General features: G+C 29.1%; 3 protein-coding genes across 8 annotated transcripts in view; 2 read left to right on the top strand and 1 right to left on the bottom strand.

Annotated features, from left to right (window-relative positions):
* The window catches only part of LOC129919565 (pleckstrin homology domain-containing family G member 5), a 245,117-nt gene that overhangs the window by 29,578 nt on the left and 191,308 nt on the right, over positions 1 to 24,231 (bottom strand). The gene's annotated exons all lie outside the window — the stretch shown is intronic.
* On the top strand, positions 8,656 to 9,263 carry LOC129919568 (uncharacterized). Its single transcript, XM_056000500.1, has 2 exons — positions 8,656 to 8,767; positions 8,829 to 9,263. The coding sequence occupies exons 1-2, from the start codon at positions 8,761 to 8,763 to the stop codon at positions 9,227 to 9,229; spliced, it is 408 nt and encodes a 135-aa protein (XP_055856475.1). The 5' UTR covers positions 8,656 to 8,760; the 3' UTR covers positions 9,230 to 9,263.
* The window catches only part of LOC129919566 (protein snakeskin), a 181,599-nt gene continuing 171,459 nt past the window's right edge, over positions 14,092 to 24,231 (top strand). The window contains exon 1 of the mRNA XM_056000498.1: positions 14,092 to 14,102. The gene's annotated coding sequence lies outside the window, so the exon portion shown is untranslated. The remainder of the gene's footprint in view (positions 14,103 to 24,231) is intronic.

Below are 24,231 nucleotides of genomic sequence, written 5' to 3'. Positions count from 1 at the left end.
AATATAAATAATTTTTGGATAGCTAATATAAATTAGATATCACAAAGATATCACAGGTTTAAAAGCAAAAGTAGGTAAAAATCAAACAAATTAATTAATTTATTTATAATTTTTATGATTGCCTAATTTTATCTTGAACAAATAAATGCAAATTACTTTTAAAATTATTAAATCCTAAACCAACCCTATGACTTCGATCATTAACCTGTTCAATTTCTTGGTTCTAAATTGTATCTTTCATAAAAAAAGTCTAAATCACAAAGTTGTTAAAATATAAAATTATTTGCTTTATTGCATTTATTTGATTTAGATAAGTTCCCATTTATTTTGAAGTCAATGACTTTAAGACGTATGTAAAACCCATAGAAAACAAAAATAGGAGAGACATATTGTGATAACTCACCTCCTGACCGAAGGCTAAAGAATCTATCAAAGAACAATACTACGACTTCATGGATCAATTCTACGAAGACTGTTAGAACAGTTCTCGGGGACTTCAATTCTGAATTCGGAAAAGAAACAAATTTTGGCGAACAAATTGGTACAAAAATTCTTAACGTTTTAGCAAACTTTGGAAAAATAAATTTTGCAGCAGCTCGAATTCCGGTGATATTCCGCAATAGGTTCACTAGATTAAGAATTAAGAAAAAACTTAGTGACTTCTAGACCGCCGAACTACTAACCAAAAAAGGTGATTCACGAAAAGCATCAAGCATGAAATATCTTGAACGTGCATACTTTTCGGGGATAAAACGTTGACTCGGACTAAAGAGATCTACGATCTATAGCGAGCTCCAGTGAAAAACACTTTCGATCACTCTTCTGGAACTCTTCTGTCACGGAGTTAACTATTGCTTGCATGTACCATGATTATGACCAAGTATGACTAAAAGATAAAAGCTTGATGACTGGGCTATCCTTAAAGACTCAAATTGACAGCCAAGCAGATCAACTACAGTAAAAATTTGTTTAAATTGTTCGCAAATGACGGTAAAATTGTGGTCTATCTTGGTTACGCAGTACTTTTTCATATTAATTTTTCTTTCCCAGATCATCAGTGTTATGATATAAAAGGAATTTCAATTTCTCAATATATCTCGTATACAGCATTCGACTTAAATGTTGTTGTCAAAGTAATGAGTTTTCAACAACAAGGAATGAAATCTTAGCTAACTGCGTTACCATGTGACAAATATCTAAATGTTACTGTAGTTTAATATAGTGCTGTAACTATCCAAACAAATGTAAGCCATTGGCCAAGGAGATAAAATTAACAGCTTCAAAGTCAATGAAAGAGGTGCCAGTTCTTATTGAGTGAGCATTGCGTTACCACATTTTAGAGATAATATATAGACGAAATTTGTTTTATTATTATTTTTTATACAGAGATTTTATGCTCACAGTTTTGACAGTGATAACATTTTTTCTGTTTGTTTTTCGATAACATTCATATTAACGATTTAATAAGATATTAACAACTGCGTTACTGCTCCACTGCGACTGCGTTACCATAAATAAAGATAGGTAAATAAAGAATGGCAAAATAGTTGTTTTAAATGCACTACTTAGTCATTATATTTAACAAATTTCATATAAATTAATTGAATAAAGCTTATTGTGGAGTGTTACTATAAATAGCATCCAATTATTACAATTTGAACAATTGCTCTGCATGTTTAAGACAAATCACCTAACTTTTTCAAAATATAAGCTCAACTCTTCAGGAGAACCAACGTACAATCTTTTTTATTTTATTTTCCAAACTAGTAATATCAACTAAATGAAATTACAAATTGTTTGTAGATGGGATAATAGTCTGATACTAAGATAATCCCTGCGTTACTTTTTTTTACCAGTAATTTTTTTTGAAACATTTCTGATTATATTTGGACTTCTAGTCAATTAATGTTTTGGCTTCATACGTCCAGATTTAACATCATAAGGTGAACCTTCTTACTCTTATATTTGCTATATTTTTTGCTTCCTTCCTTAGTTTTTAGAAAAGTTGAAGTTTTTAAGTTAATTTTTGGTAACGCAATGAAATAAACATTTAAGAATATTAATTGGTACTGTGATTCAACTTAATGGGAGACTTGCACTCAAATTATAGTTTAAATTTACCACACAAGAGAACTTAATTTTATAAATAAAATTGAAATTAATAATAAAGTGTAACGCAGTTGTTAAGTTCTTCGATGGCTTTTTGTATAAAATTGCATACATCGGCCATTCCAAAGTAACGGAGAAGACACATTGACCTTGCTTCCAGTTTATCTCGTTGAAGAAGCAATCATTTTTCTTGAAACTTGGTGGGTCTTAAAAGCTCATGATAAAGTTGATGTTCTAGAAGTTTCACGAAAAAACAAACTAAACGTAGCCAAAATTATTCACAGATAAAGCGGTAACGGAGAAGACGCGTACAAATCTTCTCCGTTACCGTTTTTGTCTGTTAATAATTCAGTTATTTTGAATAAGTTTTTTTTGAAACTTATAATGAGCCCTTAAGACCTACCAAGTTTCAAGAAAAAATATTGCTTCTTCAACGAGATACACTGGATAATAAGCGTGAAAATGTCCTAAAAATGCAAATGGAATGGCCGAAATATAGAAATATCATTATCATCAGTAAAAATAACTCCTGATTCGGAAATCCAAGGGCTAGCTTCACAGTTAACAATAAAGTTTAGAAATAGTAATGTAGTGCATTTTTTTTTAATGGAAACTGTCAGTTAATGGTTTAACGAACCTTTTTTAAGGCAAATAAAATTGTTTTTCTTCAAATTCAATGATCCCAATTTTTTTTTTTTGTTGTATACAACTTTTTGATTTAAAGCTATCTTGTAAATAAAAGGGTTTTACGCTTAACGAGTTTTCTGCAGGGCGAGTTCATTAATTTTTCAAATAAAAGATAAAATAATATTGACTCCTATAAGGTTTGTTTGTTTTTACGTTTTCTTAATGGTTAATCTCTGTGATTATTATTGTTTATTCATTTTTTTTTTAATTTATGAATATTTGATATTTCAAGGAAATTTGGGCTCTATAAATACTTAAATAAATGAGAGATGTAAAAAATATTCTCATATCAAGTTAAAAAATTAGCAGAGACGTACCGAAATCTCAGATAAACATATTCAAAAAATGAAATGTAAGAATTTATTTTTTTTATTTAATTTATTATATATATTTTCTTATTTAATTTATTTATTTTTCAGTAATTCTTGGAATAATAGTTGTCTTTGCAACAATTGGAGCACTGCAAACAAATTTTATTTCACCAATTCTACCCAATTTGAAATTTTGTGAATATATTATCGGCAGTATAATTGAATTTTATATACAATTATTAGCCCAGGGAAATTAGTAATTTAAATCGCATTTTTCGCGGGACAAAATTTTTTTCATGGAATGTGTTCGGGTGGTTGTCCTTATCATAAAAGTCAATTTGTTGGGAAAATTGGAGGTTGGGAACAGCCGCCATCTTGGAAAAGAGATTGGTAGCGTTTTTATTGAATAGCTCCATTGTTATTCATTTTAACAGAAAATGACAAAGGTAGGACTTATTAACAATAAAATTATCTAAACAATGATATACAAAACAATTCCGTGAGTTGATTAAATAAAATTTTATAGTTGGTCAAAGTGCGGGTTTGTATCGCAAGGTTGGGACAAAATGACATTTTTTCATATATCTGACGAACTTTTGATTTGTTTGGATAATTCTTCAAGAATGAATTGTAGTACTTATAATTACCTATAAAATGAGCCCACAATCGTTATTGTAACCATCGTATTGTTCAAGTAATCTAACTCCGAAACTCTCCATGTACTAGTCAAAAGTGAGAAAAAAGCTAGTTTTTTGCTAGTAGGCCGAGAAAATTTTGGGAGTAGAGGTATAACCAAAATATAAGTACGCAGTTTTGCTGCCATACTCGTGTTAATGTCGATTTCAAAGGTCTGACAACTCTAATTTTGGGCTTTATACGGTTTTTGGGGGGTTAAATAACCTAAGTTTTCCAGCTAACGTGAATGGGCTAAATTTATACTATTTGAAATTATAAATATACAAGCTGATGCTCTATTATTTTTCCTAAATCTGGACACCTTAATCTCGGCTATGGGGTTAATAGAACTCACGATATAAGCTTTTTTAACTAACCATATCAGGCTTTTCAATTCAAATAAACAAACAAAAATCGAAACAAAAAAGCCTCTAAAACATAATCGTATAAACGGCTTATATCTTGAGTTCTATTGGTCACATCCTCAAGATTGGGGTGTCTAGATTTAGGAAAAATAATAGGGAATCAGCTTGTATATTTATAATTTCAAATAGTATAAATTTAGCCCATTCACGTTAACTGGAAAACTTACGTTATTTAACCCCCCAAAACCCGTATAAAGCCCAAAATTAGAGTTGTCAGACCTTTGAAATCGACATTAACACGAGTATGGCAGCAAAACTGCGTACTTATATTTTGGTTATACCTCTACTCCCAAAATTTTCTCGGCCTACTAGCAAAAAACTAGCTTTTTTCTCACTTTTGACTAGTACATGGAGAGTTTCGGAGTTAGATTACTTCTACAATACGATGGTGACAATAACGATTGTGGGCTCATTTTATAGGTAATTATAAGTACTATAATTCATTCTTGAAGAATTATCCAAACAAATCAAAAGTTCGTCAGATATATGAAAAAATGTCATTTTGTCCCAACCTTGCGATACAAACCCGCACTTTGACCAACTATAAAATTTTATTTAATCAACTCACGGAATTGTTTTGTATATCATTGTTTAGATAATTTTATTGTTAATAAGTCCTACCTTTGTCATTTTCTGTTAAAATGAATAACAATGGAGCTATTCAATAAAAACGCTACCAATCTCTTTTCCAAGATGGCGGCTGTTCCCAACCTCCAATTTTCCCAACAAATTGACTTTTATGATAAGGACAACCACCCGAACACATTCCATGAAAAAAATTTTGTCCCGCGAAAAATGCGATTTCATGCCCATATTTTGACTAATTGCCCTGAGCTATATCTTCGCCAGAAGATATTATTAATGTTTGCTGTTGTGTGAATAACAATAATAATAATTTAGATTTCAATTGTCATGAAATTCAAGGTTGTCAAGACTTCGGTACAGCTGCTCCAACTTTTTATGCAAATCCTTGCAATTGCAGTCTTTACTATTCATGTAATGATGATGGAATAAGAACAACACTCGTATGCCCCGGTAAAACGCGTTTTGATCCAGTGGAACAAGAGTGTATTGAGAATATGGGTCCTGAATGTGATTGTATGTAAAGATGTTGATGATGATAATTAATAATATTATATTGAAACATAATAAATTAGAGAAAGTAACACTTTGTGTTTACATACATTTTTTTTTTAGTAATAAGAAAATTTATATTTATAATTTAAATAAAATTAAAGTTTTTTTTTAAATAATATTTTTAAATTTTGAGATTTGTATTATTGTTTTTTTTTCTGAAAATGTACTTTGATATTCAGAAGAGAAAAACATCGCATTAGTGCGAACCAGGTTATGTATATGCTGGGCAGGGTTCGTTTTTTAAAAATCAAACCCTCCAAATAATTATTTATTTAGCAATTTAAAATAAATCTAACCGAAATAACTTTAGGTTCAATTAAAACCATCACAAAATGGCGCCCGAGTTGGGACTTTTTGGAGGAAGAACTACGAGTCAAGAAAAATAATAACGACGTAATTTAGTTTTATTTCAACGAACTCTCGATTAATTGATTGACATTTGGGGTGTAAGATACACTACAACCTTTTAAGATGTATTGTGCCCCCTTTAAGCTAGCTGAGTTGGTTCCTCATGTTACCAGCTCTAGTCTAGTGCATTCGATAGAGCAATTGGGTGAATATCATTACCCTGATTTTTCGCACTCGTGAAAATGTCACCTTTCGGCCGCCATCTTGGATTTTAGTTTTTGTTAAATATCTCGATTTCTATTTATACCATATAAAAGTTATGTATACAAAAAACGTAGACAATTAAATTTCGCATCTTTTCTTTTATGTTAAGAACACTTTTTCGATATTCTGAATATTAATAAAGTTACAAACCAAACAAAGTAAAAAAAAAAACGAAAAAATAGACAATGTTTTTTATTTTTAAGTTTTTAATTTCTTTAAAAAGGGTTATTTTTTAACAAAAAGAAGTTGTCTGATTTTACGTGATAACGTCATCAGAAAACAAGTTGTGTGCTTTTGTTGAAAATGAGTCAATTGAAGCGTTTACTTATTTCAAACAATCAATAATTTACAAGAAAAAGCTAAAACAAAAATACCGTTTTTATTTTCTCATTATATTAATTTTTTTATTTTAAAAATAAAATTATTTTTATTTCTTAAGAATAAAACCATTTTTAAATTTTTACAATGTGCAAAAAGTATAAAAATAATTTATTGAAAACAATCATTTTCATAAAAAAAAAAATAAAAAAAAACATGAATTTTTATCTTCTCACATCATTAATTCCATTTTTTTTCCTAACAACCTATACAAAATTTTATACCATTTGAAAGCTTATTGTCTTAGCTCAAAATATAGGTATATATATCGATCAGGTCTATGAGACATCTACAAAAAGAGATAGAATTTTTTGAACTCAATCAAATTTCATTAAAAAAGCAAAAAAAAACATTTATTTTTATGTTCTCACGCTTATTATTTCACCTTTCATATGACGTATCAATCTCATTACAAAGATGCCTACAAGAGAAGTTAGAATTTTTTTAAAGTCAACCATGTCAAATTTCCAGACTCAGATTACGGTACTTCCCACACTGGTGGCTGTTCGGGGGGCAAAAGATCTCCATAGGTGTTTTGAGGTTTTTCGCAAGTTTTTCTTGATTTAACATTGTGTAGCTTGTAGTTAGTGTACCGTTATGTGTGATATACCAAATGAATAGGTAATTGTATCAGGATGCTCATAAAAGTTTAATAAAATTTGTATCTGCTCTTGGTCTAAAGTTATAACCCGTTGAATTCTAAAATTTTATTTCACCGTTATCTCAAAATTGTGTTTACGCAAATGATTGAAACTTCGCACACATAATATAGTCGTAGTCATGGTCTATCATTACTCTATATACTTTATTCCTCTATCTATTAAAGAAAAAAAGATAAAAATAAAAAACGATGAAAATCGGTTAAAAACGGTCCAAAAACGTGTTTTTTAAAAACTTGTTTCTTCCGTTATTCAGTCAAAGCTTACTAAACGATTCCAATTTTTTGCAAAACTCTCATGTCGCAGTGTTTGTTACCAAACTCCTCCGAAACGGTTGAACTGATTTGTTATGAAATTTTGTACACATATCAGGTAGGTCTGAGAATCGGCCAACATATTTTTCTCATACCTACCTCTAAATTGTTAGAGTGGTCCAGCCACATTTTGTATATCTTCTTGAAACAGTCTTTTCGAAATTGTGTGTGTATGTCAGGAAGTCTAAGAATCGGCCATTCGACCAACATGAATTTTCATCTGATAAAATGGTTAGGGTGGTCCAACCAAAAAAATTTCTATATTTTTTTGGAATGATTTTTATGAAATTTTGTAGGTATTTCGGGTAAGTCTAAAAATCGGCCAACATCTATTTTTATACCACTAAATAGTTAGGGTGGTTCAACCAAAATTTTTTTTTATGTATTTTTGGAACAATTTTTATGAAATTTTGTGGGTACATCGGATAAGTCTAAGATACGGCCAACATCTATTTTCATACCATAAATGGTAACGTGGTCCACTCCAAATTTTTTTTTTAAACTATTTTTTCAAGTCCTGGCTTTATATTGTTTTCAAGGGGTTCAAAAAAGTTAGTTTTCCAACTCAAATGAATAGCCTAAATTCGTAATATTTCATATTCTAAATACAGAAACTTTAAGCCTACAAATATCAATATTGATAATGCGATCAATAGAACTAAAAAAAACACATTATTTTATTTATAAAGACCTATAGGTATTTGATGTTGTGACCCGATATTTTATAGAAAAGATTGACACACTCCAAAATTGGAAGTAAATAGCAGAAGAGGCGTAACGAAGTCCACCGGGTCAGCTAGTTTACATATATAATCATAACATTTGTAGGTACGAATGACGTTCACGAAATGACGTTAAATAAAAATAAATAAAGCGTCACGTCGTCACTAATTTTAACACAATATAAAATATGTTTAAAAGAGTTTTCTATCCATGTCAAATGAAAATACAAATTTGATATTTTATTGTTGCGTTCACGAAATGACAAATTTATAAAAGAAAAATGCGTTCCCAAAATGATTTTTTTAGATACATATGTGATGAAATTTAATAAAAGTTCAAATATTTTTTAATCTAAAGTCTAGAAAAGTCTACGTTAATATTGATATCCACTCACTTGCCTTAAGGAAAATAAATGTTTTTGTTCAAATTGATTCTTGTAAACAAAAAAATAAAAAGGGTCTCAACGAGTTCATGAAGATTATTCTGTTGTTTTAATTTAAAAGAATTAATTAAATGATGATATTTTTATGGTTGTCTATAATCTTGTATTTACTTTCTTAATCTCAAAGAAATCTTAAAAATTTCTTTTTGATTTATGAAATTGAAACAAATTTTGAACTTTAAATTATTTTGCCATAGGTATATAAAAAGAAGGTAGGCTGAAATATCCTCATAACAAATTTGACATTTTTTCAGAAACGTACAAAATTTCTTGGTGAAAATTATCGAAATGAAAGGTAAGATTTTGGTTATATCTTTTTTTTTGTATTAAAATTAATTTTTGTAAAAATTTTTCAGTTATTTTTGCAATTGTTAGTATTTTAACAATTATTACACAATTGGAAGCTATATTACCATTTTGTCCACCACAAAAAGAATGTTTGTATAGGAAAGATGCTTGCACACCATTGTATGATTTTGATGATTTATTTATAAGGAGCATACTGTGGGGTAATGTGGAGACAGCGATCGAATGTAATAGAGACGACGATGGGATGGAATGTCAAATTAAGGAATGCCCTGCTGTTGATCCTCCCGAACAAGCAGTATTATTGCCTAATCCTGCCGATTGCACTCGTTTTAATGAATGTTCCAATGGAATACTAATTGAAAAGATGTGCCCAGCTGGGTTGCATTTTAATGCAAAATTAGGAGTTTGCGATTATCCCCAGGAAGCTGGTTGTTTACCCAAAAATTAAATTTATGTTTTATACTCCTATAAGATTACTATAATAAAAAGTTTATGTAGATTTATAGCTTTTATCATGAAAAACATTATTTGTAATTTAAAAATTAGAATTGTCAAATGTTTCTTAAAATAAAATATGAGCACACAGAGATCTCTTATCGTGGAACGCATCTAATTTATGTAGGTGAAATGTCATTGCAAACCAAAAGGGGTTTTTCTTTTTTAGTTCTGAACAGAGTCTGAACTGTCAAAAAAAAAAATCGTATTTCTTTTTTGCTCAGAGCGTTCAGAGTTTCAAAATGTGTGTATCTTTTTTGTTCAGAAATCGTTCAGAGCTTGTTCAGAGCACGAGTTACGAGCTCGGAAAAAAAGACCGAACATTTTTAGTAAAAGCTGAACGCCTTACGTCAATGAAAAAAAAATATATACAATCAAAATTAAAATGGTTGCTGAAGCTGTCGTTTCGGTGCAGTTGTAATGTTTTAAAAACAAATTATTTCAAAATTTGTTATTTTTAATTATAAGAACATATTTTTTTTCCTTTGTTGGGTTTGACAACTATGAATTGAAAAAATGTCATTTGGTGGAAGTTTGTTTTCAAATCTGTTTCAATATTGATTCAGAGCGCTCAGAACACGTTCAGTTCAGACAATGTTCAGAGCTTTCTTCTGAACTAAAAAATAAAAACTCCTAAATAGTGGGTGAAAGTTCGACAAGTGTTTACATGATGGAGAAGATCAAAAAGTGGTTTTTGTCATGCCGTCCGTCGCGACAGTCTGGTGCGTTTGTGCGTCCATCTGTATATCGAGCTAGTGCCTAAACGGATGGATGGATGTTTATTTTTATTTTTTAAATATCTCTTTTTTAACGCATATCTCCCATATAACGTTTTCGAGGTGTTTCAATTTTCTCGAAAACGGCTCAAACAATTTTGATTAAATTTGTTTTGCGTAATAGTCTTATTGATTCTAACAAAATTGCGTTTTTAGTTTTTTTTTTTTCAAAAATGCGGAGAACGGAAATATGGCGTTACCTTTTTTTTTTGCAAAAAATGACATATTTTTAAGGTTTGTATACTACATCAAAGAAAAAGGAAATTTAATTAAAATTTTACAGACTTTTCATTAAAAAAAAAAAAAAATTACCTATAAAATCTTGTTTTTTTTTTTTTACTTTATACTTTATATTCCTAATTCTAGATTTAGGGCGATTTACCAAAATCTTCCTCTAAATCACGTGATTTATAATAGATACGAATATAAATCTCATCTAAACAAGATCTAGAATAAAAATCCTCTAAATCTAATTGAAAATCGAAAATGAGAAAATCAAACATACCCAAATATACCGATTTTTGTGTGCTGAACGCACTCATTTTATTTTTTGACAGCTGATGAAAAAAATCTCAAAATGGAAAATTTTAATTATTTTGTAATTTTCTCTTCTTTACATAGCTTGAGTATTGAAATTCCAATCCGATTTTTGTAGAACTGTCAAAATAAATATTCTCATAAATCATCTCATGCCAGTGGAAACACCATTTGAATCTCCTACGCAAAATCTAGATTTAGTGTCAGTGGAGATGTGACATCATGTGATTTTCGAAACGTAAAGTGAGTATACTACATAAGTTTCCTACGTTTGAACTCTTGTTTTGACAACAAGCTCTGTCAAACGAACCAAAAACGAGTTAAATTCATTGAATGACACATAAGACGAATGGTTAAAGAGCTGTCTACAATGTTTATTCTACGGCTGTGTTCACAAAATGTTAATTTGTTTTAACCTAATTTCAATTCTTAGTTATTTTAATTTTAGTTTTGTAAGTTATGAAAACGTACATAATTTATGAAATCATATATTTCGAAACAGGTCAAGAAACAGTCTACGTAAACATTAAACGGGCTTTAAAAAAAAATTAACATTTTTGTTTAAATAAATTCAGAGATAATTATAAATAGAAACGGTCTGAGCGAGTTCATGAACATTGTTCTGTTGTTTTAATTTAAAAGATTTAATTATATGAAGATAATTTTATGATTTGTATAATCTTGTATTTACGTTCTTACGAATTAATCTTTGTGACAAATGCCCAAAAATTTTGATTTATGAAATTGAATGAAATTTGAACTTCATATTTTTTTGCCATAGGTATATAAATAGAAGGTAGGTACGATATATCCTCATAACAAGCTAAACATTTTTTCAGAAACGTACAAAATTTCTTGGTGAAAATAATCGAAATGAAAGGTACGAATTTAATTTTTTCTTTTTTTTTAAATTAATTTTTGAAAAAATTTTTCAGTTATTTTTGCAATTGTCAGTATTTTAACAATTATTACACAATTAGAAGCTATATTACCATTTTGTCCACCACAAAATAAGTGTCCGTTTAGTGAAAATTCGTGCTCATTAATGTATATTTCCGAAAATGCAATAACATTTAGTGTACTGGTTGGTAGATTGGAAACTCTGTTCAAATGTCAGAAAAACGATAATATGTGTCAAATTGTGGAATGCCCCGCTGCTGGAACTACCGATGAATCAGTATCGATTCCTCATGAAAACCGTTGCGACCTTTTTTATGAATGTGACAATGGAATGAAAGTTCTTCAGCAGTGCCCAGAAAATACGCTATTTAATCCACAAGAACAAGGTTGTACTCTACCACAAGATTCTAGTTGTGTATCTGTACCTGATCAATAATAATATAAAGTTTCTAACTTTTATCAAACAAAATTTAATTTTTAACATAATTTATAAATAAGAATGTCTTTTTTATGTTTGTATTTTTAAGGAAATTTGTATGTTTAATCTGTAATATGTATGTTGGGAAAATAAATTTATAAACAAAGTCGTGAATTTTACTATGGATCTGTTTGTTTTTACCAGATATCAAACAGAAATAAAATATGTGACGTAACAAGTGCTGCCTACTTCTATTAAAAGTTACTCATAACTACTACTATTAACGAAAAGTTACATCACAATATGAGGAACAATCGAAGAAAAAAATCAGTTTAAATTTTAAGTGAAGAGAACAATCTTTTAATCAAGAAGTGCTAAAACGTCAAAATGTTCACTTTGAAGACACTGACATTTGTTTTTCTATTAAATAGCACTTATGAAAATTGTTAAGTTATTTTTTTTTTTAATAAAAAAATCAATTTAACAAGAGTCTTAAAACAGCCAGCAACTACTTAGCTAATAAATTTATACGAAAATTAAAATTTGTATCTGTCATGTTCTTCAAAGTAGGGGTTGTCAGATTTGGCTTTGACAGGTTCGCTCACATCCCTATTGGATTCAGTCATCCGGCTCATTTTAACGTTTCTGTATAGCTTTTTCATTCGCATTTCATGGTGAAAAAGAGATAACGAAATGAGGCAGGTTATTTAAAACTCGTTTGACAGTTCTGCACTGTCTTTTGACTAATTTTGACGTATCTGTTGCTTTTCACTTATACTTCATATTTTAAAAGGCATTGCGAAAATATACCTGCACGAAATTTTAACTTATTTAAAATCTCTCTTTTAGTGAACAATATTATGTGAACACGGTCAATATTTGACATATCAATTAGACATTCTACACCATGCGTCACACATTAGGTGCGTCCAACAAAGTGAGATCTGTTAACGCTGAGCACGAAGATGCAACTATACATCAAATGTCAAATGCAAGCAAAATTTGAAACATGTTGACTTTTTGCTTCGATCTCACTTCAATTTATTTTGGTTTTGTGTACTTACAAATGATTTCCGAAACGTTACAAAAAGCCTATGTTTAAACTTTTGCTTTCAAAGCAATAAATGTAAAAAAAAAATGGCAAGTCCAAAGCGCCATTTTGCAGTTATCAGACAGAAGACACATGAAAATGAAGTCAACATTTTCTATGGGTGATTTAGTAAAGAATTTATATTTATTGTTTAATTTTTCAAATACAACTATAGTTTTTCGTTTTCTTACATAAATACAACAAAAGCTTCAATTCGATAAAAATACTAAAGTGAAGAATACTTATACTGTTTAAAATCTAAGTTTTATTCTTCAAAGCTTAACTTAACTGAAAATTAAAATTAAAAATACCAACTTTTTTTTTAGTAAAGTCTAGCTACATTACAAAAAATAAGGTATACTAATTAAAATTTGGCTGTACACAGCCAGATTTTTTTGGATCATCACATACTCCACGATTTGAATTAAAATACAGGCCATTTGGACAATTCATTTCAACTTTTTCCCCATTGTTACATTGATAGAACTTAGTGCAATCACAAGAATTTGGTATATTCACAGCCATATTGCTATCAACTGGACATTCCGTATTGTCAATACATGGACACACAGTGGTGCAGCACATATTAAGTGTCACACCAGGACCTAACCACTTATAACATAATAATTTGTTACAAGTTTGCGGAATAATGCAATTTGTAGTTGCTTGCAAGATTAATTCAGCTTGCAACAATTCAATACAAATTGAATAAAGACATACAATTATTAAAAATACTGAAAAAATAAAAATTAAATTTCAATTTAATTCTTATATATGTTAAAAAAAATAAAAATTCTTACATTTCATTTTTTATGATATTTTTCAGGGAATTCTGTACGTTTCTGTTAATACTTTTGGTCGGAATGAAATTCTTATTTAAAAATCTCCCATTTATATTCAAAAAAATATACAGAAGGTAATAAAGACAAAGATTAGCCATTAAGAACGTAATATAATTATAAATCTTAAACATACAAGAAAAAAATCATCATACATTTTCTATTTGTTTAAGAATAAAAATGTAAAATTAAAACAATAAAATAATCTGTGTACATTGTATTTTAACCATTGTGGATCATTTACCTTTAAACTCCATTAATAATTATATTTGCCTGAAGTAATTAATTTTATTTACTTAAGTTAATTGAATAAAACAAAATTTCAAAAGCAAACAAATTTTGTTTTTAAATTATCCAAAGCAGCCACCCTAACAGTTTGAGAATCTATTTGAGATTTGAGAAGCTTTGTCATTGACATTAGCTGTATTATTGGTAAGAATAGGCGCGTCCCACAAAGAGAAATCTCTGAAGGATCATAGATTTTTTAAGTAGACAAAAATTCTTAGCTGAGCTTTAATTTTTTTTTTGGAAACAGTTCTCACTTCTTTATTTTTCTTATTTTTTGAAGTTTGTTTGACAAAACAGCTTTATTATTTTGCATTTGAAAAAAAAAAAGAAATAGGATTCAAGTGAATAACTTGTCCGACGAAATTATTTTGTTCCCTTTCAAAATGACATTGAATTTCTTAAAGATTTTTTCTTTGTAGAATGTGCATAAGACTGTGTTCACTTTGGCCTAACCGTGTCAGTTCATTTTGACATTTCTGTATTGCTTTCTCACTTCCACTTGATGGTGAGAAAAAGATAGCCAAAAGAGGCAGGGAATTTTAAACTCATTTAAAATCTTCAGACTCGCATAGCTGTCAAAATGAATCTGGGCGAATGTGAACACCGTCTAATGTTATTCAACAGTCAACTAAGAAATTAACGTGTCAATGACATTTCGCAGTTAATGTGACACATAAGGCGCGTCCCACAAAGAGGGTTCTCTGGAGTAGGCACTCAGATATACTGTATGTGGAACAAAAATCATAGAAATTTAGGGAAATTTGTTAAATGTATTTATTTATTTGATTTCTCTTCGAAATAAAATTAGATACAATGACTGGGATTATCTTTACCAAAGTCATGATGGCTTTTGTGAAGTTTTATTGCTTTTTGAAGTTATACTCCTTTTGACGCGTTTAAGCGGCCATTTTGAAACTTGTAAATGCTTTTTTTTGCAATGTCAATTTCCATTTGACAGGTAGACATTGTAGACATTACATCTGTTTGGATTTTTATTACCTACTTTTAAATAAATTCTGTTTGTTAACCAATATGTTAAATTTGACAGATATGTTTCGTTGACATTTCACATTATTATTACAAAAAACATTTAGCTATTGCCACTAAAGTTTGGTCAGTTGTTATTGTTGAAGTGATGTTGACAGTTGACAGTTGCAATTGTGTCTCTATGTAACTGATCAGCGTTCCCAGGATATTGAACGTAAATTCAGTTCGACGATAGTTAGAAAGCTTTATAAAACAACTCTTTCTTCTTGAAAAGAGACCTGTTTAGAGAAGAGCAAAATGTTACAGTTACAAGATGGTTGCCAGCGCCAATTCGAAGTTAGCTGCTGACAAAATTAGTCAACTTAAATTTTTAGTATCAGACAGGGACAAAAAGCTATAACAATGTTAAACATGTTTAAATTTACGCAGCTACTCAACAGTGAGTTATTGGGTAATGTTCGGTCAAGTGCATCGGCAAAGAGTGGAGGAAGAGATACAACCATCACGAGAAGATGGCTGGGTCATTTGGAGCGTATGAAGAGTGACGCACCAGTCCGTCGAGTTTTCGTATCCAACATCGATGTGCAACGTGGAAGACGAAGGCGCGCTCAGTTGGCGAACTGGAAACAGCTAGCTAGAGGCCTACCAAGCTGGCTGGAGAGGCTTGTTGCTTGAGGTTGTCATGCATCTTGAACTCTGAGCACTTAGCACGATCTTAAGGAATATAGGCGTTGAAGGTTCGGTTTTCGAAGACTCGTGAATCGCACAAACCTTTTTGTTCGTTGGAGAGTACTTTTAATAAATCCCAAAACTTCTAGAAAATTAATGATTCTTCCATAAACACTTCACCATAAGCTATATTCATGTTCCTTAAACAAATTAAACTCTCCTTAAAATGTTAAGACTCTTCAGTATTTTCTCAATTTATAACCGAACTAAAACTTTTTTTTTATCTGTGCAACAACCTAAAAATGCACCACCACACGATCGTGAGTAAAATTCATCACCGGTAAATGTGCAAGAGCTATAAAGTTTGTCTTTATCTTTCCCACTAAAAAAAAACCCTTATTTATGGACCAATATGTAGGTACTATATAGGTTTCCTCAAAACCCCACAAAACATCCATAAATTTAGGTTACTCAAGTGCAACAATGAAAGGCGCACACGTAAACAGCGCTCTCCAAAACTTTATACCTTTCATACTTTTCACTAAATTTTGTCTACATAATTAAACAGAGCCATACGTAGCGCGACAACGAAAATATGCCAACGAATCTTGTTACATCAGGTAATTTATTGATTCCAGTGCTATATGGTTTGGTTCTTTTTCCATTTTGTCCCTGACATTGTTGTTTAATTGGAATTCACAACATACAGACTACATAGTTGTTACAACACAGATTTGTTATAAAAGAACTCTGTGCCATTGGGCACCTCCTGTTGACAAGGATACAAGTTACAATTGAACATACTAAAATTTTCGGTTGATTTATTAGATTTTGGGATGTTTCTCATTTAACGTTGTTGTGTATATAAAAGTTACTGTCGAACGTCATCGGCGTCGTTACGTAGCGTAGTTTGTCGTATTCTTTAGCATCGACACGTTGAAAGGACGAAAAATCTAGACCAATTTGAGCTTGTTGTTTATATTCAAGGAACACAAATTATGACCTGTAATAAAATTCATCCTTAAATCCAATAAAACACTTCCTTTTGGATGCCGTTTTTATTGTTAATTGTGTTTTGTTTGGTAGGATTTTTGGAATTTCTGAAAACAGTGGAGGCCAGATTAAATGAACTTATTTTTTATTATTTTCAAGGGGTAAAAATAAATTAAATATAAATACTCCATAATTGTTTGATTTTATCAAAATCAGGTTACGTTACGTTACTTAACGTAACGTAATGTAACGTTACGTAACGTAACGTAATGATAAAATCACGTGAAAAACATAAATCCCTAAAAACATCGAATGTAAATTTTCAAATTTTCAATCCTGTTCAAATAAATCAAGATACCACTGTTCACTGTTTCACCTTCAAAAGATTTTTATATATTTTATATTTTTATTTGCCTCTGCGTGATTGAAATTTTCGAAAGGACCTCATCGCGCACACCGCACCTGATGTTGTTTTCTTCCCATAGAATCAGAACAGAAAAGAGGAAATAAATTGAAAATTCATAAGGCAAGTCAGTTTGATGATGCACAGGAGAACAACAGGAAGTGAAGAAAATGAAAGCAATATTGAGCTTTATGACGATTATTGTTACAAATGATTTAGAGAGAGAGAAATTCTACTTCTTCGAAAAAAGAATTATGATATTTTTCATGACAAGGACACACGGTGTATAGCAGCGAGGTATATGACGACGAATACCTCCTACTTGTAGTTTGAGACTTAAACAGAGGGGATTTATATTTTTTGAAGAATGATTTTTCTATTTTTGGTACTTTCAAGATATTTTTATTCTGTTTTTGTTGTAATTTGTTTTTTGTTTTTTTTTTTTCGGTGAATTATGATGATGGTGGATAAATGCAAGTACTTTGTAAATAATAAATTGTCATCATAAAAATGAAAAAAAAAAAAAAAAAAAAAATGTTGACATAAAATTGAAGCAAATTTTGTGGATAAAATACAATTTTGAGTAATGTCTTTATATATTATATTTTTTTGAATGAATAGTGAGTTTTTAAGGAGTATTAAATTTTATTGTGCAACGTCATGACATTGGATGAAATTAGGAAGTGAGTTTTTATATTTGTATTTGATAATAAGTCTTAAGTATGAGCTTTTTTTTTATTTTCGAGATGTTTTTGACCTTTTGAATCACTTATTTGATGAATAGTATTAAATTTCATATTTTTAAATTATTGTTTGTTAAATCATTGAAATTTAAGGAACAAAAATTCTCTTCTACCATGAATGGCTACTTTTGATTTTGACTGGACGTAAAGTCATCAGTGTTACGTATACTCTTCTTAATACCTTCTTAATCAAACAACAGTCATTAGCTATACTTTTACCTTAATGAGTTAAATGTTAAAGCTGTTGCGAAGTTGTTTTCTTTTTTAATTTTTTTTTTTTTTAAGAAGAAGAATTATAGACCAGTGCCAATCCGGTTTTCAGAGGGCAAAAGTTGAACAAATTATTAGCAGCATAATGGTGGTGGGAAAATTTAGGATAAATGGTATATGAAAGGGGAAAAATAAATTGCCCACAAAAAAATTGGGGGAAAGGGGGTGGGTGGGCGAAAAAGTGGGGTGGGTGTCAAAAATCATGGTTTTTTACGATTTCTGTCAAAACTAGACGTCCTATCGAAAAAAGTCAAAGGCAAAAGTTGTAGGTAGTATAAATGTCTACAACTTTTACTTAAACAATTTTTTTCTATAACCTCAAAAATATTGGAAAAAATGCAAAAATACGATTTTTTGATTTTTTATTTTTATCTTTTACAAAAATGGTTGGATTTTAACAAAACTTGGTTAAAAACTACTTTGTTATGTTTTCTATCTATTAAAAATGTTTTTTAAGCAAAAAGTGAATTTTTGGATTTTTGACGAATTTAATTTGAAAAAATAGCCTATTTTTCAATCAAAAAAGTTACCGAAAAAATTTTTGATTTTTGAAAAGTTTGGAATGAAATTATTTAGATTAAAACCTTTTGTTTAAGATTATCTGGAAAAACTATACTTTTGTTTTAGAAAATATTGAAAAAAATTGAAAAAAAACAAAAAAACGATTTTTAAGATCGATTTTTCCGTAAATGACAGTATATTGGCGAGAAATAATTTTCCATAGAAACTAAATTATTTTTTTCTAATGGCCTTTGACCTTCTTAATTTGAATCTAGCATTAGAATAGCTCTAACGTGAAAAGTTTTTGAGATATTGAATTTTGAACGTCCAAAACACTATTTTTGTGATGTTTTGCATGGTAATATTTCAAAAACGTGATGTGATAGAATTTTTCTGAATTTGGATTCGAGCTCAGCGCACAAAAAACCATTAGAAAAATATACTTTGATTTCTATAAAAAAAAACTTTTTGACTAGTGAATTCGAACAAGGCATTCGATTTTTTCTTCCCTGTTCGAATTCACTAGTCAAAACGCTTTTTTATAGAAATCAAAGTATATTTTTCTAACGTTTTTTTGTGCGCTGAGCTCGAATCCAAAGTTAGAAAAACTCTATCACATCACGTTTTTGAAATATTACCATGCCAAAAATCAGAAAAATAGTGTTTTGGACGTTCAAAATTCAATATATCAAAAACTTTGCACGTAAGAGCTATTCTAGTGCTTGATTCAAATTTAAAAGGTCAATGACCATTAGAAAAGTATAATTTGGTTTCTATGGAAAATTATTTCTCGCCAATATTACTGTCATTTACGGAAAAATCAATCTTAAAAATCGTTTTTTTTTGTCTTTTTCAATTTTTCTCAATATTTTCTAAAACAAAAGTATAGTTTTTCCACACAATCTTTAAAAAACGATTTTAAGCTAAATAATTGCATTCCAAAATTTTCAAAAATCAAAAATTTTTTCGGTAACTTTTTTGATTGAAAAATAGGCTATTTTTTCAAATTAAATTCGTCAAAAATCCAAAAACTCACTTTTTGCTCCAAAAACATTTTTAATAGATAGAAAACATAACAAAGTAGTTTTTAACCAAGTTTTGTTAAAATCTAACCATTTTTGTATAAGAAAAAAATAAAAAACCAAAAAATCGTATTTTTGCATTTTTTCCAATATTTTTGAGGTTATAGAAAAAAATTGTTTGAGTAAAAGTTGTAGACATTTATACTACCTACAACTTTTGTCTTTGACTTTTTTCGATAGGACGTCTAGTTTTGACAGAAATCGTAAAAAACCATGATTTTTGACACCCACCCCACTTTTTCGCCCACCCACCCCCTTTCCCCCAATTTTTTTGTGGGCAATTTATTTTTCCCCTTTCATATACCATTTATCCTAAATTTTCCCACGACCCATATGCTGCTAATAATTTTTTTATTTTCAAAAATTATTGGCACTGGTCTATTACTGACGTTTGAAAAAAAGATCATCAAAATCGGAGCTGCTCGGCCCACTATTATAATATTGTCTTTTCTTCAGCCTTAATTATTTTATTTCCTGGAATCATTAGCCCATATCCGAAAGAAAATTAAAACATTGATAATAAAGAAAAAACAATTTTTATTAAACTAAAATTTTAAAAAATATTAAAATCGGTAGAATGGTGTAGATGAATTCTCAAAACTTCAAAATAGTTAAAACACAAGTTTGAGAGTCTTATATCTTAAATTTCATAAGCCAAAACCAAATACAGTGCACGACTTGCACATATTCGCTCTACATAGTAAAAAAGCTCTTATGTTAAAAATTTTTTTAGGAATCAAAAGTTAGGAAAAATTATGAATTAGATTTTTAAGGAATTTCATTACCTAAAAATTTTTAAAAAAATATAAAATTGGTTTTTATAAGCACTTACTCACCGTTTTAAATTATTTTGACCCCAAAACATAGTATGGCATTTGATTTCTTGTATAAAAAGGAATTTTTGAAAGTCGTTAGGACTTTTTTTTAATAATTTTGAATACAACCAAATTTTGTGACATTAAAAAAAAAAAAATTGTACGAAATTTCAAAATATTATATCAACCCAGTTCAAAAATTGATATTTAAAAAAAAAATTGAAATATAATTTTAAAAATAAAAATTTTAAATTTTTAAACTTTTTTATATTATAGATGAACAGCAACACAAAATATTCGTCTAGCAAAAAAAAAAAAAAGTAAAATGCACGACTGGGTCGCACGAACTTGCTCTTAGAGTTAAAGTTGCTTAAATTTTTAAGACTTTTTATATAGAAATTTGGAAAAAAAAATAAAATTCGTTTTTTTAAAAAATAAAATAAAATCTGAAATTAAATTGCCCTCCAAAACAAGTATGCAGTTTTGATTGATATATTAAGGTGCATTTTTAGAAAAAAAATTTTCAAAATCGTTAGAGCCGTTTTTTAAAAAACTAATTTTTTATAAATAATTTTTTGGAAAAAAAGTTTTAAAATAGGTATGCCATTTTGTAGAAATCACTAATCAATATCGAAAAACAAAATTTCAAAAAAATTCAATGTTACGTTTTCGAAAATTTGATTTTTAAAAAAAAAAATTTTCAAATTTTTTTTTTTAAATTCAAAAATTATTTTTTTTGGAAATTTTATTTTTGGATTATATTTAAATTACATAAATGCTTCTTCACAAAAAGTTTCGTTGAAATCGAATAATCAGTTTCGGAGATAATCGGATTTGAAAAAAATGGTTCTATGGCAGGTACCGTTAATAATGATTTTCAAAAAAAAATTTTTTCATTAGAAAATAGACCTTAGCTTAAAACTAACTCTTGAATTTTTTAAACAAAATCGTTGGAGCCGTTTTCGAGATATTTTAATTTTACTAAAATCGGTATATGACAAGTACCGTTATTTTTGGTCCAAAAAAAATAATTCCAAAAACCCCTCTGGAGAGTCGCCAAATAACGCTACATACCAAGTTTGACATTAATCGGTCCATCCGTTTAGGCTGTAGATCCTTATACAGACAGACAGACAGACTGACTGACTGACAGACAGACAGACAGACAGACAGACAGACAGACAGACAGACAGACAGACAGACAGACAGACAGACAGACAGACAGACAGACAGACAGACAGACAGACAGACAGACAGACAGACAGACAGACAGACAGACAGACAGACAGACAGACAGACAGACAGACAGACAGACAGACAGACAGACAGACAGACAGACAGACAGACAGACAGACAGACGGACTTCCGGGACCCACTTTTTTGGCATTGTCTACCATCGTAATGTCATGGAAAAATGTTATCTCAACTTTTTTTTTTGTACGAATGCATAACTTGATATATAGTACCTATATCGCAAGTAAAAATGAGTGCCTATTGCAATTCAGTCCGCATTTCTGTCAGTCTGTCGTCTGTCTCGATATCGAGATAATAGTAGAGTAACTAAAGCAAATTATTAGGGAACACGGCCGAACAGCTCTGATTTTGACGATTTTTTTTTTCAAACGTAGGTAATTAAAAATACTTTAAAGTCTATAGATTAAAAATTGCCGATGTTGCCGTATTGTTTTTTAAAATTAAAATTAAATTTTTTTTGAACAAAACAATTTTTTTTGCTTAAATTTCATAAAACAAATGATAGCAAAACATTCTCTAGGTAATTTAAGGAAAAAAGTATAAAGGAGTAAGGGACAATCTTCCGTCGTTTAAGCGATAAATGCAATTTTCTCACAATCTGACTTCAAACACAAAAAAAATATTTTGAAAACAACGGCAACACCTACAATATTTTAAAATACATTTTTAAAAAGCCAGAAGCTCATTCTTATCTCTTAAATTTAAATCCACTAAATTTAATGAAGAGTTTTTGAAAAAATGGTCCTAAAACTCAGAATTTAAAAAAAAATGTTAAAAAAAAAATTTTAAAAGACTTTTTTCCAAACTTTTTCTAATAAAATATGAATTTATTTTAAAAAAATTTTTGGCCATAAATATTATCAGTTGAATTCCGAAGAGGAAAAGGTAATATATATTACAGTTTAAAAAAAAATTTTAAATTACTTCAATTTCAATGGGTTTTTTTGATAAAAACTGAATTTTTGCATTGACTTTGACTTTGGTAAATAAGAACTTTAAATTTTTGCTATTTAGCTTTCAACAGTAATGGTTATTAAATTAACAAAAAATAATTTTATATTTAAAAGTTGAACTTTAAAAAAAAAGTAAGTTAAATTTTTTTTTCAAAACTTCTATTCAAAAAAGTTCTTCGAAAATGAAAAACTTTTTAATTTTTTTCATAAACCGTAATACATATTGACATTTCCTTTTATAATTTCAAATCATAATAAATGTGGCCAAAAAAAATTGAAAAAAAAAATGCATTTTATATTACGAAAAAGTTTTAAAAACCACATGTTAAGATTTTTTCAATAATTTTTTTTTTCAAGAATCTGAATTGAGTTACCATTCTTTCAAAAGTCCTTAATTCAACTAACTTAATTTTAATTTTACAAATATGACTAAGCTTCTGGCTTTTTAAAAATGTACATTTGAATATTGTAGGTGTTGCCGTTGTGTTCAAATATTTTTTTTCGTGTTTGAAGTCAATTAATAAGAAAATTGCATCTATCGCTTGAACGATGAAAGGTTGTCCCTCACTCCCATATATTTTTTTTCCTTGAATTTATTAGACAATCTTTTGGCATCAATTAATTTATGAAATTTAAGAAAAAATTTTGAAAAAAAAATTTTTTTGTTCACAAAAATCTTCAATAAAATTTAAAAAATCAAAACGGCAACACCGACAATTTTTAATCTATAGACTTTAAAGTATTTTCAATTACCGACGTTTGAAAAAAAAGATCATCAAAATCTAAGCTGTTCGGCCGGGTTCTTTAATATTGCCAATTTTTGAGCTTTACTCCACTATAATAATAATGGAAGCTATTTATTTCAAACTTCATAGTTAAAAATTTTTGGATAATTTCTTGGAACCAAAATTTAAATGAAAGTAAAATTTTTTTTCTTATTTTGTTTTGCTATACAAGATTAAATGACAACATTGGTTTGAAGTTCAAAACTATTTAAAAAAGGTTTTTGTAATTTTAAAACAAATTTTATAGGTATTATTTTGTAAGTTCTTGTTTTTTTTTCTTAGGTACCTATAACTTACCTATTAGATTAAACGAAAAGTATAATTTTTTTTATTTTTAATAGCGTTAATATTCTTATTACTGCCGAGTCAGAATGATTATAAGCAAAGTTGCACTTTTTTGTATCACAATGATACTCTTGAAGGATTTTTTTATTTCTCTAAAGAGCCAGTACCTCTGAAAAAAAAAAAAATATTTTTAGGTGGTGGAGACTGGTATACGAACCTAGGTCTTCGGTGTCATAGTCTATCCGACAAACATTTTTGGTTCTATAAAGCTGCAATTGTTGCTTCTGTTAAGCATTATAGAAGCAAAATTGTTAGTAGGGTATTGCTCTATTCATTACTCCAAGGGTTGCTACAACCCGTTCAAATA

Source organism: Episyrphus balteatus, chromosome 4, assembly GCF_945859705.1.
Source record: "Episyrphus balteatus chromosome 4, idEpiBalt1.1, whole genome shotgun sequence".
Lineage (NCBI taxonomy): Eukaryota > Metazoa > Arthropoda > Insecta > Diptera > Syrphidae > Episyrphus > Episyrphus balteatus.
This window is presented reverse-complemented; position numbering and strand designations above follow the sequence as displayed.